The following is a 19,660-nucleotide window of genomic DNA, read 5'->3' as shown; positions in this document are numbered from 1 at the left end:
GGGGCTTTAAAGGCTGAATATACGGTATGTTTTTGGTCATTATTGAAGGTCGTACGGTTGTTTATATCACAGTCCTTTTGTCTATTTTTACAAAAAATTTTAATCTGACAATTTGATAAACTAATGTGGTCGTCATAAAAATTGTCGATTAAGTCAAACTCACTCTTACAGGAGTTACATGTTAAACACTCTAGAAATAATTAAATAACGCTATTTGACAAAAGATTTTTCACAAACATGATGAATTCCTTCGTGCTTTTCGGAACACTAGTCAGTTGAACTGAAATAGTTGTAGGTGAATATTTACAGATACAAAACCAAACCCACTTTTTGCACATTATAAGAAACAGATACATCGTGATGTTCAGTTGCAGCTTAAAAACAAACCTTTTTGAAACGTGTTTATTTTCGATAGAAAAGTAGGAATTGAAGCATTAGATTTTGTTGATGATGATGGGGGTTATTAACGACATTGACTGGCTATACAGCCCTCGCACGGTCGGTAGATTTTGTTATCTCTGTTTTCAGTAAATCAATATATTGCTCAGGTCAAACAGTGGCAACACTGTTAGTCGCTTTGTCATCTTGTTCTTACATTAAACGCTTCCCGAGAGTCGTTTTAGTTGAACCGTTTTTGTTAAAGGTTGGTAAAGAATATTAAGTCATTCAAAATTAGATAAGCCCATTTATTTGGACATAACAAAGTTCGTACAGATTATATAATACTTCAATCGAACATTCCTATATTTTTTGTAAAACAATTAAAGTTATGACCTTATCCTGATTTAATTGTTTAAGTAATCAGAAAGATTAAATTTAGATACATATTTCAACCAGTATACCCTAAAGCATTATAGAACGTATCTAGTGTTTTGGTTGGTTGTTATAAAGTTTATACATGAGCTAAAATTCAAATAAGTAAAGAAAGAAATATTTTATGATACAGATCACATTTTTATAGGATACACATACAACTTCAAAGAAATAGAGCAGTCAAAACTTATCTCGAATATATATATTCTATAAATATGCAAAAGGAAATACCATTACAATCGAGGGTGAGTATAAGAAAAGAGGGGTGTTATTATCCAAAATGGTAACAATTCTGGCGAGCGTAGAGAGTTAATCTTTTTTTTTGGAATATTTCATAAAACAAAATTATATTTATTCAGGCCAAAAGGAGGGGGACGGGACGTTCACTGCGTATGCCTTTAAATATAAACAACCACTGACAATACTTTTTTCTGGATTTTCTGCTAATATTTGATACCTTTGTAAATGATTACAAAAATGTAGTTGGGACCAGAATATATATTTTCATGTGTGATAAGGCAAGATTATTTATTTTCACCTAATATTTATTTCTAAAATCTGCCAGGCCCCCACCTCAGAATAAATGGTTGTCCACTTACATATGAATCTGATTTTGTTAAAATATATGATAAACAGATCAATACATGGTAAAATCCGTATCGCATGCTGTATCAACACTCGACCAATATCAGCCATCGGGACCTTCGGCCCACGGGACTGATATTGGTTTCCCGTGGTGATACAGCATGTGATACGGATTTTGCCATGTATTATTCTATTTATAACGTCAATTTCTAACCAAGTCGCCGGGTATAATGGCAGACAGATTCACGCCAAAAATGTGTTCCATATACTGAAATTCCACAGAATCCACTGCAGAAAATCATTTAAAGTTTACAGGTTAAACCGCAAAACAGACTGAAAGGGCGACACAGGGGAAAAAATCAGCGGGGACAAAACTGAACTGAAAACATCCTCCACAGGACTGGTCGACCAAACGTGTCGTAATCAATTCAACGTTGAATTGCAAACCTTTTTTTGAAGTAATAAATCTGTGTATTTCACAAATATTGCACGTTTGAAATGAAAATAAAAAAATAATTTAGTGTTGTGTTTTCTAAAAGTCCGTTTCTGTATATACAAAAGTAGAGAACTGACCACGATAATGCAACTCATCTATAAATATCTGTATGGTTTGAAATATTGTTGGGTTGCGGTCTCGTTGACTTTAAACGAGCAAATTCTTAAATCCGAAGGTTAAAACTTTAGCGATCATATATTCATTTATTTCTTTGTAATTATGTTTGATTCTGAGATATTGTGAACATCAATAACGTCTGTATTTGCTTTTCGATAAAATCTAGTTTGATAAATTTCCGGCTAATTGATCAATTTCAGTCAATTATCAGAAATAAAGTCTACATGATAAATCATCTATTTTCCTATCCTGCTTGGTCTATCGACTAGTCACAAGCTTCAAAACAAATAGAGCAGTTGATACAACAGAAAAAACACAAACGAAATTTTTTTCCCAATACTAAAGTATTGTTTATCAAAGTCTCAAGTGACAAAAATCCTTTACAAAATATTGAATTGTATAATTATCTCAAAACTCGTGTTTATGATAATAAGAACTGCAAAATACGCATTGCGACATGGTCGTTTCCAATGAAAACTGTTGTAAATTTAGATTACTTTTTAATATTTGATGAAACATCGGGTGTATTAATGGAAAATTATATTTGCGTGAACTGTTTGTGTAAGAGAGCGGAGAGTGGTCTTTGAAACTGTCCCTAAGCGCCATCTATAATTAATGTTGGTAAACGTGTCGCATTAATATATAACTGTCGATCCTGAATTAACTCGTCCCATTATTGTTAATCCGGATAGGAACTTGATCTGTTAAAATGGTAAGTTCAAACTTATCCATACTTTTTATCAACTTATTAACACATTTTATCTCTATTTACATGTGTATAGTATGATCATGGTCAAATGTTACAATAAGAAGCGCGGGAAACAATATAATTCATAAATGGTTTTTACTTGGATGTTTTGTCGATGCCTCTGCAGAGTACAGGCAGGAAATTTTTATTTTCAAGTATCTGATAAAACATGTCATTTTATTATTCAATATGCGTTTTATGTTTACATTATCCATATATATTTGGATAAACAAATCTGTAATTTAACGAATTAGATTAGCGTTAATTGAAATCCAATTTCCTTACTTGTTTCCATGATTATCTATTATGAAGTTTTCTCGAAATTAGACTTGTTTGTATCATTATAGTAAAATGTTTGTGTAAATGGTGATATCAAGTCACGTAAATTGCTTGAACGATTTGTATACAAAGTATTGTACCTTATTCCATGTTGCTTATTGTGCATGCAGCGCTATACATGAACGCAACGTCTTCATATTTTCAATGGTATGAAGACATATGTTTAGTCCTGTTCCGTCGCTTGTGCGTCCGCTTGTCCGTCATGAACGTTTGTCAAAACAAAGTGTGTTGAAAAACATAGAATTGGGAAACACCTTTTCATACTATTGAACCCACCATTTTATTTTATATATTTAATATATATATATAGGTTTCTGATAATAAAACAATAACTTTAATTTTTTCTGCACTCGGGAGAGTTTATCAACACAAAATCTAGCGTAGTTTTGAATTGAAAAGAACGAAACTTGTAGGAATTTCTATTAACCCCATGTCATATTTTGTGATTTTCTTATTTCATTTATTATCAGATTGAAAACTAAAATTGCAAAAAAACATTAACTTTGACATTTTTACAAATATTTTGTCCTGTCTGTCCGTTTGTGTCTACATGTCAGTCATGAAATTTTTTCAACATCACGTCGCTTTAAGGTACCTATTTTGTACATAGAATGTTATGAAATCTGAGAAAACCGCTCCATATAATTGCATCCAATACTTTATCTTACAAGGTTGATTTGACGGGTTGCTGATAATTAAACAGTGAATTTACTATTTCTGCAGTTAAAAGAATTTGTAGTTTAGATAGGAAAGAAAGAAATTTGACGGCATTGCTATTAAACCATAAAAAATAGTATTTTTATTCTTCTTATTAACAATTACAATAGCAAAAAATCAACCATTTCTACATATGGGTAAATTCGTCAACCTTAGATTATTCATAACTTGTTATGGAATCAACTAATAAAAAAAAAAGGCAGGATCGAATAGAGTGAAAAATAAAAAGGCAGGACAGAGATTACAACAAAAAGAAAATGCAAGACAAAATTTTTCATCCTAGACACCCCCCCCTAAAAAATCAAATGGTAGCTCCCTATGTGAAACTAAACAAAACAACAAGTGAAACTAAAAATCAAATTATATATATATATACATTTAAACCCGCTGCATTTGTTTGCACCTGTCCTACGTCAGGAACCTGTTTCAGCGGTTGTCGTTTGTTAATGTGGTTCTTAAGTGTGTTTGATCTCAGTTCTTTATTGGCCAAAATTCTATAATGAGGTCAAGTTTTCTTGCTTTTCTCTGAAATTCCTACTGTGATGTCATGAAAAAGGCGATCATGCCTGATGATGTCGCATATAAAGAACACATATTTTTGCAGATCATTCGAAACGAAGGATTAAATTTGTCTGCATATCGTCTAAAAATCATTAGAGAAACTGATTCCACCACCATATCTCGTGCAATCCGATATCTATCCTCTCTCAACAGATAAATTTTAAATATTTAAAACGCTCGGCGAGCCTCGCGTTTTAAATTTTAAAATTTAACTGTCTCGAGTGGATAAATATCGTATCACACTCGATACAGTGGTAGAATATATATATATATATATATATACAGCATTTTCTCAGACAGCAAATATGATGTATATATTAATAATTCTGACTTTTTCATATTTCCATATGGGTGGGATAGTCGAGTTTGTCCCATGGCAGAACAGATGTTTTCATTAATAATGAAATTGTATTCGGTAATATTAATTTTAGTGTCAGTTTCATTGTAATTAACGTATGTTACACTTAGAAAGTACTCACTCGAGAGGATTGGGGATCAATAAAAGCCTGACAATACGGGAAAAACAAGTTACCTCATCAATAAAACACAATATATAAATATACAAATGTATTTTACTCTCTATCAAACGGCTACTTTGACGTTGATTGGGATGGCTCTTTTTCAAATAACTATTGATTGCGGTGTTAATATAAAAATGCAACAGTAACAAACATTGAAGAAAATATGTAAATCATATAATCACGTGACATCTCAGCAGATATAGAAAGGTAAATACTAAAAACAAAGGCAAACAAACAAAATTGTTTTACAAAAAATATTTGGAAAATTCCTAATACTATAGGACAATATCTTGCTAAAATAAAGAAATAACAAAGTAATCACAAGGACGTATGCAGATAAGCTTGGACAAACCAAACTTGAAAGACGCAGGTAATAATTAAGGTAAGTATGTAAACTGCTCCTCATCCGTCGTAATAGAGCAACCGCTTGACATTTGCAGGAGCCTGAAGAGAATTTTGGGGAAAATCCGAGCACCTTAAATGTTTACGTATTTTGGCGGTCATTTGGAAATGAAGACAAACGGATTTTATTTGTAAACCAGGAGTCAACTATAAATAACACAACAGACCTATATATATTTTTGTTGATTACCAAGCACAAAAATAAAATTCTCTTAATTTAGAATTTTTTAAGGAAATGTATGTGTGGCCGTAAACTTTCCCGATTTACAACAAAAAACAACAACAAAAAACCGCATCTACATAAAGCACAATAGCTTTTCAAAATTGTGATCCAGTCCTTATCATACTTTTGGAACCTATAATTCCGTGTTTATTGGAGATTGCCATCTGTCATACATGAACGTGTTGTTCATTTATTGTTTTAGTTGGTTTTTCTCTTGAAAGGACACCTGAAAACGACATGGGACAAAACATCACGGTATACATTTCAATTAGGTAAAACATCAATTCATTAACACAATGATGATAATATTTAGTCTTACTTATCAATATTAATTAGGGATAACGTCATGCCTATATGGTTCAAGAAAATTACAAACGTGATGCTCGAATTACTTCAGAAATTGATCATTCAACGTTTTCCATTGGGACAACATTAAACCAAGCGTAATAAAGTATGATCGTTGTATGCTTATCATTACAATAAAATTGATTAGTGTAAACATTGATCTTTTCAATTTATTACTTTCAGATGCATCGTTCTAGTTAATGATTAATCGTAACTGTTTTGATGAAATGGGACTGAAAAAGACACAATAACGGTTATTTTGACTACGAAACATGACATATCCATGTTCTAAAGCAAACATTGAACATTGTATTACTATTCTTCATTCTGGTCTCGATTCTATGTTTAGATTTTATCAGCCATACCAGTCCATAAAACTATAATTTAGTCAATACGATGGATTTAATTCTGGCACTTAAGGGCAAATATATCTTATAAAAACCTTATGCTGTACAAAACATTAGATATAATTAACCTTATGCTGTGCAAAACATTAAATATTATTAACCTTCTGCTGTAAAAAGTAGAGCAATGATGATAATACTATGAATTACTGGCATGAGATGAAAGGCAAGAGTATACCGTGACAATATAACTAAAAGAATAAAGATATAAGAGTATTCGATGTTACTGAAAGATAGTTCAACATCCAATTGCAGCTAATATCCAAATAAACCATGATGTTTTCCAAAACTGAAATAACAAAATATACTATAATTGGTACGGTTTATGCCATGTTACTATGAAATCATATTGTGTCACGGGGAATATATATAGAAAGAACAACTATTTTATTGTGTCAACATATAAAATTATTTGTACAATGCTTAGAAAGGGTCACTTGGTTCCTTCGATTTTGTCCGTGATGTTTATGACATCTAAGCAACAGCAAACCACAGATATAGGTCTGCTGCATATCTTTACTTGCATAAAAAAATTGACAATAGGTGTTCTTTAAAAATGCTTAAATATTCTTCTACATAAAAAAGTGTTTTTCTTTTATAGACTGTAAATTACGGTTTTCTATATGTATATGAAATATGACTGTTTTCGATGTGCATTGAAATATTCGATGAATGGCAAAAATTATGTATCTGATAGAATATGATTGCTGTATATAAGTGGTCTCATTAGTAAAGCAGTCCATTATATATTTATACATTAGAAGCAAGTGATGCAATAATAAAGAACTAATAACCTTATAATACCCATTGATGATTTCCCTATCAATTACACAGAGGAATGTTTAACGTTTTGTCCAAACGTCTATGAGACAGTAATCCCATCGCACAGGTTAGCTAAAAACAGACATCTAAGAGTCACTTTCAAGTGCCTACGCTGTATGACATGCTATTAACTGGCTCGAAGCTAGACAAATTGTGAATGGACTATATAAATGTATATAAATTTTCATAAAGATAGATCCAATTTTGTTCCGTATACCTGCTTTGAGCACGGACTGGCTTCTAACCTATTTTTTCCTAAATGTATTGAAGTACAGCGTATATACGATTGTGACTACTTTACCTGGATACGATATGATCATTTTACACATTATTACATCGCGATGACCGTGAGGGCATTCCGATGTATTGCTATCGCCTAGATTTCCATTACGTAACTTTTGTTTTGGGTTTGTAACCGATCTATAAACATGATAAATACGCGGATATTAACGAGTGCAAACTAACATTCCTTATCGTTTGTTATAAATACATCTCTTCAATGAATACTGATAAAAATATTTTTGTTTAGAACATAAATTAATAATATGAAAATGTTTTGTCGTTAGATATATATTATATAAGTAAAAAATCATTGATAATATCTATGCACACGTACCGAAAAATTGTGTTAAAGCATGCGGAAGAATATCTCAAGAACGTTTTGCGACAATCCCAGCAAGGACCGGTAACTCTGTAATTGTTTTTGCGGGAAAATATGAATGCCTACTCATATCCAATCTTTTAGAAAAATCGAATTTTTACAGAAGAGTGTCCACCATGCACTTGCACTGCACTATTATTAGAATAGTATAATAGAATGATATACAAATGGATGAAAATTATATATATAAGTAACTGTTATATTAATATAATATATAACAACAAACCAGTGTATACTGATTTGTATCACTACAATATAATAGTTATTACGGTGAGGTTGAATTTCCTGTCATTTATTCATCATCTACGCACGAACTTGTCTCAGAAAAAAATATATCTCTGTACATCAACCTCAGTTTCAGGTATAGAGATGTGATTTTTTTCTGGGACAAGTGCTTTTGACCATCCACAAGAACTTGCGGTCATCCGATGTTCAGTACTTCAGTACTTTGATTATATATTATGCACTCATCATACTTCCCGCACTTTCGAAAAACTAACTCTTCAAAGATACCAGGCTTATTATTTGGTATAATTTGGTAGATAGCCATGATATTAAAAAGTCATGCAACTTTTTAACTGATTCTGGGTTCTTATGGCGGGCAGTGCTTGTATGGCAGGAGAAGCTCACCTTGTCAACACACCTTGTTTCCATCCGTTTAGATTTCATAGCATTCCCTCACGGTTTTTTCTACTCTTGACCTGTATATTCAAACGGATTTAATAGTTTTAAACATTGGTTAACTACTGTCGCCTCTTATTTTGTATTTCATTTTTTTTAAATGCATGATTTTCTCTTATAAAAATATGTCCTAGACTGGATTACACGTCTCGGGCTTATTTGTAGAATGATAACCATTTTGCTAAAATAGATTGTCTGTACACAACAATACATCATGTCTACAAACATGGTTTCTGTCAATGTCTTAATGAATATGAATTCTCTCGATTAGCTATCTTTTTAATCGTTATTGATAATGCGAGACTCATATATGACAGATGAGACGCCAGATGCATAACTTATACATACCCAAACCTATTGGTCTTTGATCTTATATAGATTATTATACACTAGTAAATGGGACAAATTGATTTTATATTCCTGGTAATATCTCCTACTAGTCTAGAGGGAAATTAGCATAATTGTTAAAGTGTGAAAGATATGGAATAATGACATCAAACGAACCACATATTAATCAAGAACCAAAGAGAATTTCTAAAGTCTGCATTTCGATATTCAAGCACACCTTTTAAGTAAGATCGTCTTTCGATGATGGTGCTTCATAAAACAATTAAAATAAATGTCATTTTTTATTTTTTTTTTAGATAAAGTATTGTTTAAAAATATTACTCAGTATTGTATATTCATAAATGATAAATTAATATATAAGATCGAAGGCTCCCATATGTATTTTTCTTTTTGAAATGTTATATCATGAGTTGGTTATACGTATGCCGCGAATACTGTTAACGAATAACTACAAAATGTTGCTTCTCGTAGTATATTTGATAACACAATTATATCTAATTTGATTTTTTTGGGGTAGAAAGGTATAAAAGTTATTCGAGATTTAACTAGTTTTACTATGGTTTTGTCAACACATGAATGTATACTCCTGATATTGAGAACACAGAGTTTTTGACATGAATTCAGCATCATGAACATAACATTTAAATCAATGTGGTCCAACGCAGAACATCGTTAAGGATGTTCGCTACTCTGTTTTAAAATAACAAGCTTTTTAAAAGACTGTTATAAATTGATAGTATATGAATAAAGAAGAAAAAAAAGAAGAAAAAAATGAAGGGTCCGTGTGCTTGTTTTCGAGATATAAGCCATTGAAAATTTGGCGGGAAATAATTCTCTCTAGATTTTTCATACATTTAACATTGGCACCTTTTTTCTTTCAAAAACGATGAAAAAATAACAAGGATTTTTTAAGATTTTCAAAGATGACATTTTAAACTATATGTAATCAAATTATGGAAAGAAAAGTAGGTGTTAGTTGGCAATTTTTTTTAATGTCACTACATGGATAATAACAGAGGATTCCGAATATCTGGCAATAATTCAAAAACAAAAGGAGCGAATATCCTTAACCCCTAATCTTATATGTTCGTACGGTGTTCATACAAAACAACCGACATAAACTTTCTTTCCTTGATATTAATGTGAATGTTAATGTTCAGTTTGATCCATCTTATATCGTACATTTCTCAGTTGAATTGATTCGATGTGGACCTTTTGACAGTACCGGGTAACGTCTCAAATATCAATGAAGTTGATATTTTCATGACTGAAAAGCATTCAAAACTAGGATATAAATTGGTCAGCAATTAAACTTTATAGGCACAATCACAATTTATGGATATATTATGGAACCCGAAAATTGTCCCTCAAACATTTCGCCTAGGTCCGAATAAATTAACCTATTGATAAATGTTAAGATAAAATACTGTTGTTGATCGATAATTTCATATGGCATTTATTCAGATACATTTTATAGTTTGAATTAAGACTAAATGTTTATTTTATTCTTATATTTCACAATAAGTTGGTTTCTTTAGAGTTTTGCTGCGGATATCATTATTTAATTTTTGTTTGTGTTTGTGTTTTGTCGTCTTTTTTATTTATACCCAAAGCGATTCAGAGCAAACATATTGTATAGGATCTCGTCAATTGCCGCATATATCATACACTATATGCTATCTCACTTTATATGTTTTATTTTTCAGTCTGAATTACAACTCTCAGAAGAACAGGTTGCAGGTAGCTATCATATCTATAGGTTTGAAATGTCCGTTGAAATTTGTCTATCATTGACTTATAATGGCATAAGCACCAGCCTTACACAGTTTCAAAACATGACAATTATATCTTTGATGTGTTTTCACACCTAAGATGGACACAGTTGATTCAAATCGATATGTAGATGAAGCATAGACGAAAGTCGGTTAGATACGAAAATGTACTACATTAAAGTGTTAAATGTTTACTGATCCCAACAGTGAGGCTAGATTAGTTCGACACATATGTATTTTACCATTCAACAAGAAGAAGTAGATTTTAATGCATAGAATGTTTCCGGCATAGTTTTTAAATGATAATACTATCTGTCGTAGTAGTGCTCTTTTATAGTTGAATTTAAGCTTTCTACATTACGGTGAAGTTATTTTTTGTTTTTCTCAACAGTAACATGTTCATTTAAAACTATTTTCCTTTATCTAGAATTTAAGGAAGCGTTTAGCTTGTTTGATAAAGACGGTGATGGGTGTATTACAACGAAGGAACTAGGAACTGTAATGAGGTCACTAGGTCAAAACCCTACAGAAACAGAACTACAAGACATGATTAATGAGGTGGATGCAGACGGTAGGTTTGATTTATCCGGAAACAGAATAAATTATATTGTTTCTATAGAGATGTTTTATCCATGACACAATCATCATTGACATTTGATAAACTATTGTAAAATTAAAATCATGTCACAGGAACCTAATCAACAAAATAGAAACTTAATCAAAGTGGTCTATTATGAAAGTGTTTTAACTAAATTAAATGTTTTATTCAGTAGATAAGATTTATTTTTTAGCTTTACATTTGTGTAGGCATTTGTTTATGATTGAAGACTGTGTGATCTGTAGATATATTTGAGTTATTGTTTCGTCGGATTGCTGTTACACTGAACTTGAGATATATTTTGGGTTTTGTGGTATGTGGTTACTGTTTGAAGACATTATAATCTTTATATATCTTTGAATGTTTGTGTCTTTGAGTTGCTGTCTTACTGATGTTTACCCAACATTTCCAATATGTTCATATTTATGCTCTCCAAATAAGTGAGTACAGCCAAAACGAACACGAGGCGTTGATTTATACATATAAAAATAAAGAGATATGGTATGATGTGGTACTAGTATCTGCGTGTTAAAAGGACAAAGCTTAACAATAGTAACACATTAATCATATCAAGAGAACTCTCTAAAAATTCAAGAATACAAATGTCCGTGTGCATCGAACCAATACATTAACCAATCGACGCGAGCACTCTCAAGAGATAGATAATATTGATATTTAAGGAAAATACATTATTTAGAAAGTGGGTATGGCAAATTAATACAAGACTGATAATTAATCGAAAATTTTATTTAATTTTTTTTGAATAGTTGGAGAAAATATGGCATTAAAGGTAATTGAGGTTGCATTATTTGAAATGAATATTGTTTTATCTACTGTCCGGTTTTCCGCTCAATGCCACATTTAGTCGGATCAAACTTTTCAGCATTTGGGATGAAATCGGGAGGAAAAAATGCATCTTATCTAGGGGGACATTTCTGTGAACTGTTACCTTAAGAGGTTGAAAGTCCAATATCCGTTTAGTACAACGCAGGGTATATTTAATAATTTAACTTTTATGACACATAGGATAGGCAAATGGGGGAGGGGTATGTGTGTGTGCACACGTAAAACTTGTTTAACACCAGGCCTCGGATCAGAATTATATTTACCATTAGTTTAACCATTATCAATGTATTCCAAAGGTTTTACTTACTTTAATATATATCTAACTTATATGACCACTTATATAATTAACTTTTCAAAACAAACAGTAGCAAGAAAAATCCTGAATCAATACCCTATTTCCTTTGGACCTAAATTTGTCAACCACACACACATAGGATTAAACCATCACCATATTTCGGGGTATTGGTGGTACATGTAATTAAATTGTGGTCTGTTGCTAATATTTTAGGTAATAAATGTTATCCTTTATATTTAGATCTTATCTTTTGTTCGTTTTGAAAAAAAGTAACTGTAGTGGATAGTAATGGTCATGAAATTCTATATCTTTTCTACATTTTGCATTTTCAAACACATGATTTTGGCGTGAATATTGTAGGAAATGGGACAATAGATTTTTCTGAATTTTTAACAATGATGGCTCGAAAAATGAAGGAGACTGATTCTGAAGATGAACTTAGGGAAGCTTTTAAAGTGTTTGATAAGGATGGCAATGGATATATAAGTGCCTCTGAGTTACGTCACGTTATGCGCAATCTTGGTGAAAAACTGACTGATCAAGAGGTTGACGAAATGATTGAAGAAGCTGACATCGATGGAGACGGCCAGGTTAATTACGAAGGTAAAATACATAAATTAAGCTCTATCTCTTATAACACTTCAGTTAAGGTAGATCAGTGGTCTGAATTAGTTATTTTATTACAAATGGTAGGTCTCGATTTTTTTTATAGAAATTAGTAAATTTGTTTTAGAAATGCAATTTATTTAAATCAAGAAAAAACAATGATTACTTTTCTCATGATAATACTTTTTTTTAAATTGAATAAAAACAACCTGTCTTCAAATGATGTTAAATATAATTTCTTACTTAATTACAGAGTTTGTTTCAATGATGATGGGAGAAAAACATCAACAACAGAGTAATAAATGAAAGCGGAAACGGAAGACGTCATTTTTCTACTGCTGATAGTTATAGTTTTGAAATCGAATTGCACACTGAATAGGAAACAGTTTTAGTTAGATTTACAACACAATTGAGACGAGTTTCTATATTAATTACATTGATTCATGCAAAATACGTGCCAGACTATTCTGTTAGATATATTCTAAGTCAACTAGTTTTAGTTAACATGCAGGGCACTAATGTAAAAGGAAATTCATTGTATATTTTTAAATGAAAGCCAGGATGTACATGGCTACAAATATGTCATGTGAAATTGAATTGAAAAGGCATTCATTTGTATAACTTATTTTAAATTGTATGACACGATAATTCCATTTCTAATGATCATTCTAGCAAAAAAAAAATTATTTGGCAAAGACGTCCGTGATTCTCATATTTTTTAAACTTGATAACATCAACATTAACTGTTTTTCCTTTTTTGTATTGACTTATATTTCGGAAGCGGTTCTTGAGTAGCCATCAAAATTTAAAGTTATGTTGTAAAAGTGGTGTTCTGTTAAGTGAAAATGGCTGTTATCTGTTTTGTATTCTATTTTCTATTGCGCGCTAGTATGGTCTAGTCAGTTAAAGTTCTATAAATTTGTAAAATAAATTATTAAAATTCTTGATTTGGTTATTTTGCAGTGTTTCATGATATTTATCTATGCGTTATACGTGACAATTAGTTTCATAATGTTTCGCTCTTGCTTTAATTTTTTTTTTTTTTTTTTTGATTTAGGGTCTTTTTTTGTATATAAATCAATAGTACTTTATTTGGCAATTAGATAGCTGTTCTGATCAGGAAACAATACATTCCAATGTACAGAATAGTTTGTGCAATACTACTATAGAGACCCAATGGTCAACTATTAAGAAAAAGATGAGATGTTCAATCATCTGCCAAATAATGAAAATCTAGAATTCGAATAAATTATCTTTGAAGATTTATAGAATTGAAATGAACTTACGTAGATACATGTATTTGAACACATATTTTACATATAATATCATCTTCATTTTGTATAATCCATTCAATAACATTGAATAAAGAAAAGATTTTAAACCCTAGTTTTGGCAAGTTTTTCGTATTCCTGCAAGAAAAGATGAATACCAAGGGTGAAATAAAATAAAAAACACAAGACGAAGAAAAAAGAGTCAACACTTTTAATGATAAGCGTGACCAGGAGAGCTTGCGATGGGACTGTAATATTGAATATTGAAGGGAAAGCTAAAGTTTAGGACAACTTGAATACACTTTGATATTTGAGTCCCCGGAGTTTTTTGTTTATGGATATAGAAGAGACTCCTGATTCAGAGCCCTGGTGATCCGCCTCAATTTTAGATGATTTCTGGAATAGGAATTTGTTGGAGGGTACACAGTTTCCAATAGCTGTAATTTATGTCAAATATGGGATATTTCTAAGCATGACGAAATTTCTGTGGAACTTTTTCTACAAGTCTTCAATCAGCTATCAAACATTTTTTTCAGCTACGACTGACTCGTCCTATACTTACTCGAAAATTCTACAAGACCTGCAGAGTCAGTTCCAGTTATGAGTGGTTTAACAGTTAGCCAGGTAAGTTAAGTTCTTAATGGTAGTAGCACTCCAGGTATAAGGAGTGGTATGTTTGCTAGGTCTAGGTGACTTTGCAACTTTTCCTATCCGCAAATGTCAGATATCCCAACCTTTGACCCTTAAAGTTTACCTACTATCTTGTCTTATTCTGGCAAAGGTTACTAGTGAAGGTTCTTATGTTCCTCAGCGTCGACCTAAAGTGAGGACATGAAAAAGATAAATGGGAATACTTTCCAAACGTAAAACGTCTGCTAGTGCAAAAATATTGGCGTCTCGCTGGCTTGGACATTTGACATTATTGTTGTGCACGGGTGCTGCTTATGGTAAATCTGACCAAGAGGACACTTTATCCTTGGCTCATATGTGTCTGGAGGACATTTTTTTGTCAGAAAATGAACTGAGTTCTACTTCTCTTGTCAAGAGCTGAAGGTCACATCCTTCAGTTGCCATAGTTTATTCAACTGCTTCAGTAGGTGGATCATCTCTGTACACAGGATAACCATCTTGTAGTTGGTCATAGGGAAGCTTTGAAAAGTCGTGTGTTTTACATACGTCGCGAATATTTATGTGTTCCGATGTTTTCTCCATCTCGTTGAATACTGGCTTCATCAGACTTCATGTTTGCGTAGGTGAAGTTAAGGATGATCCGAAGGGCTACAAATCTCTTCCTGAATCAAGTTATGTTTATATTCTGCTCTTGCTTACATGCCAGACTCTATTGCAGATAATAATTCAAACAAGAACTCATGTAACTTTGGTCCTCTTTTTATTTCTAAGACTTTAGTATATGATTTAATTCCACACGAGGAAACTTCAGGAAAAAGTAGGAAAGCATCCCAGATTGTGAAGGGTTGATGTACATGTTACTGATGATGTGAGGAAGGTTACCACCTCATATTCTCTGTCTTATGCTTACCATAAAAAGACTCCTGGTCGATCTTCTGATTAACGCAACAGGACAGCTGACCGCGAACCTTCTGCTTCATCAAGTGGCAAATAAACCCAAGTGGTAAATGGGAAGAAATAGACTAAGGGATGGTCCTGCTCCTTTAACGTACTGCCTCTAGAGGCAGGGGAGCTTTTCAAAACTCCTTTTCATCACATTCAAGGAGGAGGCAAGTTTTCTAAAACAATGGTTAGAAATAACTTATGATAAGTGGGTTCTTTCAGTACTTTGAAGAGGCTTGAATTCCAGTTCCAAGAATTGACTATTTTATCACAATTTCCTTTGCATCTGTCTATGACAAGAGATCCGGAAAGATTTCTTTTAAGAGTAGGTTCAAAAGATGGCCGAATATGGAGTGAATTATCAAATTTTACCAATATTTTATTCCCGTAGTATTCTTTTTCCAAAGAAAAACGAGAAAATGAGACCTGTAATATACATACAAAATTGAATCCGTATTTGGTAGTCCTCATTACAAGATTTATCAGAGAGTCACTTCACACAGAAATGTGGACTACGTCTCTTCGTAATGGGAATTGCATCCATCTGATTGTCAAGCTCTTTCTCTGAAGTAAAATAGCCTTCACATAGATCTATTTGTCACAAATCTAAATCACACGCTACAGACGTACATTTCGACAATCCCTAATTAGTTCGAAGGGATTGGGAGTAATTGTTATTTTCTTTCATGGAAGGGAATGTTCGGCTTCATGTTTTCTATTTTTTGTCTTCTTTACACAGAATATTAGCCAAGATTCGCAAAGATTGCTGCAATATTGTTCTCATAGATCAGTTGTCTTGGACACGGCCGCATTTACTTCCCTTCTGTCTCGACACAAGGGAAAGAAGCTGCATCAGGAAATGTAGAAACTATATCTGTGCTTCAGTCAGACAACCTAATGGTGCTGTCTATGACAATTGTCTGTTTCTTGGTGTTTGCGTAGGACAATTTATCTCTATAGAGTTACTGCTTATAATTAGCAGTTAGAAAAAATGTTTCAGTATTTATTTGATGATAAGATCGTGCACCTTCTATCATCAAAGGTTATGGTCAGCTATATTTTGAAACACCCATTTATCAGGAGGTCCATATTTTTGTGAATACGAATTCTTGTCTTTATGGATTGACAGTCTTTGCGTTGTAAGAACTAGACAAAAGCGTGTCATTTCCCTTGTGATTTAGGTGTAGCTCTAAAAGCACTTAAGATTTTTTTTTTCATTATGTGTCCATGTAAACACTTATCATATATGAAAATAGCATTTTATAAATTTCGTGCGTCTGAAGCACTTTTCTGGGTTTATCTTCATCAGGAAAGCCAGGGAATCTAGTTAAAGCTTGGAGATTAGAGCGAAAGCTTCTTTTATTTTCAATTTTTCTTATATGTTTGAAATTTTATGCAGCTGGTTTTAAAAGGTCTGACACTGTCTGGTATTTTAGCAGCTGGTTATAAGAGGTCTGACAGTGTCCACTATTTTTTTCAGCTGGTTATATGAGATCTGACAAAACATTTTATTCTGATTATCTCCTATCAATGCCACATCATTCTGATAGCCTCTTGGTGTGTTGGATCAGCGCAGAAATTACATTGTCCTCCTTGTTCTGAGAAGATTCAAAACTAAGCTTAATTCGGTTATCTAAATGTTTTATGGTAACGTATGTATTGTAATATAAACTTTATGTTCAGTATTAAAATGTAGTTTTGTTTTATCCGATTCAACCCCTTTTGATAAAGTGCGCACATGCATCGCTTTTGGGTTGAAGCTGCATATGGGGTCTTTTGGTTTGTTTGCTCTTCCGGGTCAATTGAGCTTCGAGTGGATATTATCAAATTTATGATGGTAAATATTTATTTTAAGTTTTAGTAGGATTTTATTTCTGAACAGTTATTCAGTCACAGCATTTTTATATATGCCTTTCGCTTGTGGTCCAAATATAAATTTAACTCAAAGTATATATATTTTGCTAACTTATGTAATTATGTGAGAAAAATTCTTATATTTTGCTCACCTGCCCAAAGGACCATGCTAGTTTTTCTCATCACTTGGCGTTCATCATCTATCGTCCGTCTTTTGTTAGCTTTTAGGAAAACTGTTTCAGCCTCTGAAACTGCTCTATCAAATACAGTCAAACTTGACCACAATTATCTTTGGGTATGTAGTTTTGAAAATGTGTCGGATGAATCTGCGTATCAATCGACACAGCCGTCAAGGCTAAGTTACATAGGGGTAAAATGCAAGTATTATATATTATCGGTACCAATTTTTCTGCACCACTGTCAAAGATCAGGAAAATCTGACGGGACAGAAATGTTCACAATGTCTGTCTACCTGCTGTCTATTTTGACCAAACTGTCAAACGACTGATTAAAGGAGTTATTGTCCTTAATTGAGGATTTTTAGCCGTTTTTGGTGATTTCGGCATATCTGGAAAGCCTGAATAGGTTGATAAAAACTGTAAATAGCAAAAATGATAAGCAACACAATTATGTCTACTAATAAGTCAACATGGCTAAAATTGTCAGACGACTTTCAAATTGAGTTATTTCACTTGAATGACAATTTTAACAATTTTCGTAAGGGTTTTGTTCGGAAACTCTAGTAGACAGAAAGATACTGTAAATATCAAGTAAGTATTTGTGTTTTAAAGAAAGCTAAAGGAGATAGGGGAAACTATATAAGTAACTAATGATCAGCAAGACAATATCTACTAAATAGTGAACTTGGTCGAAATCGTCAATCGACGTCTTATATGGGTTTTTACCTATAATAATAATATAGTTTTAGTATATAAGTTTTACCTATATTTAGTTTTTTACACAACTGTCGTAGATACAAACTAAAATTAGCAAAAAAGATCAGCAGGACAATTTCTACAAATAAGTCAACACCGCTTAAATCGTAAGTTGGCTCCTTATAGGAGTTATTGCACTTGAAAGACGATGTTTCCCATGTTTCTGTTTTTCCTGACCATATAACAGAAAAAGAGAAACACCAAAAATGATCTAATGACAAAAAGCATCAGGAGTGGTTACTCTTGAATGATGATTTTTAGCATTTTTGTCAGAAACTAATGGAAATATTCATCTTGCATTTTATCAATTTTATGCAAAAATACTAGGTAAGTGATACAGGCTCCTTCAAGTCTCTAGTATAGACTGTTATTTCTAACAAAAATGGAAAAAAATCGTTCAACTTTAAGCTCATTTTCGAAAAATGCAGAATTTTTTATTTCATTTCAAAATTTTATTAGATTAAAAGTTCGCTTTCATTGTGCATTTTGAAATAACCATTTAAAAAAATATGATTTGAATAGTTGATAACAAATAATTAGATAAATAGGATAACGTTTCCTTTTCTAGATTTAGACATTTCAATTTCTAAAGGGAAACTCCATACTAAAATTTACGACAAAAGAGACGATTTTTCATTCCCTATTGTTAATTTTCCTTTTTTAGACGGCGATGTGCCTTTATCTCCATCATACGGTGTTTATATATCCCAACTCGTTCGGTATGCCCGTGTGTGAAGTGATGTCAGATTTTAACGAACGTAATCAATGCATCACTGGTAAATTATTAAGTCAGGGATTTCGTTACCATAAATTACTTAAAACTTACTAAATTCTTTCATAGATACAAAGATTTGATTAGTAAATTTGGCTGCACCTGTAGAAAACTGATTAAAAAGTGGTATTTCACATTCCAAATTTTATGGTAATATTGTACTTAAAGCGCGGAAATCATTATGTGATCCGCGTAAACTCATCGAATCTTTAAACAAACTTATTAGTAAGGGTTATCGTACCAATGTTGTAATTAGATCTCTGAATATAGTTTACATTGGCACTAATATCGATTTTGTCATTAGCAAATTAAAACATAACTAAATTTGTATTTTCTTTTCAAACGGGATGTATAGA

The 19,660-nt window shown here is 32.2% G+C and overlaps 1 protein-coding gene across 2 annotated transcripts; it reads left to right on the top strand.

The window, feature by feature from the left end:
* The first annotated feature begins 2,526 nt into the window (after positions 1 to 2,526).
* On the top strand, positions 2,527 to 14,286 carry LOC127737352 (calmodulin-A-like). Of its 2 annotated transcripts, XM_052247973.1 has the most exons (5): positions 2,527 to 2,723; positions 10,490 to 10,523; positions 10,983 to 11,126; positions 12,655 to 12,897; positions 13,154 to 14,286. In XM_052247973.1, the coding sequence occupies exons 1-5, from the start codon at positions 2,721 to 2,723 to the stop codon at positions 13,204 to 13,206; spliced, it is 477 nt and encodes a 158-aa protein (XP_052103933.1). In that variant the 5' UTR covers positions 2,527 to 2,720; the 3' UTR covers positions 13,207 to 14,286. The 2 variants fall into 2 exon arrangements, with proteins under 2 accessions (XP_052103933.1, XP_052103932.1); XM_052247972.1 differs by lacking the exon at positions 2,527 to 2,723 and having other exon boundaries at positions 10,442 to 10,523.
* Positions 14,287 to 19,660: the final 5,374 nt, after the last annotated feature.

The sequence above is a fragment of the Mytilus californianus genome, unplaced genomic scaffold (assembly GCF_021869535.1).
Source record: "Mytilus californianus isolate M0D057914Y unplaced genomic scaffold, xbMytCali1.0.p SCAF_4, whole genome shotgun sequence".
Classification (NCBI taxonomy): domain Eukaryota; kingdom Metazoa; phylum Mollusca; class Bivalvia; order Mytilida; family Mytilidae; genus Mytilus; species Mytilus californianus.
The sequence above is the reverse complement of the archived record's forward strand: the minus strand, read 5'-3'. Positions and strand labels throughout refer to the sequence as shown.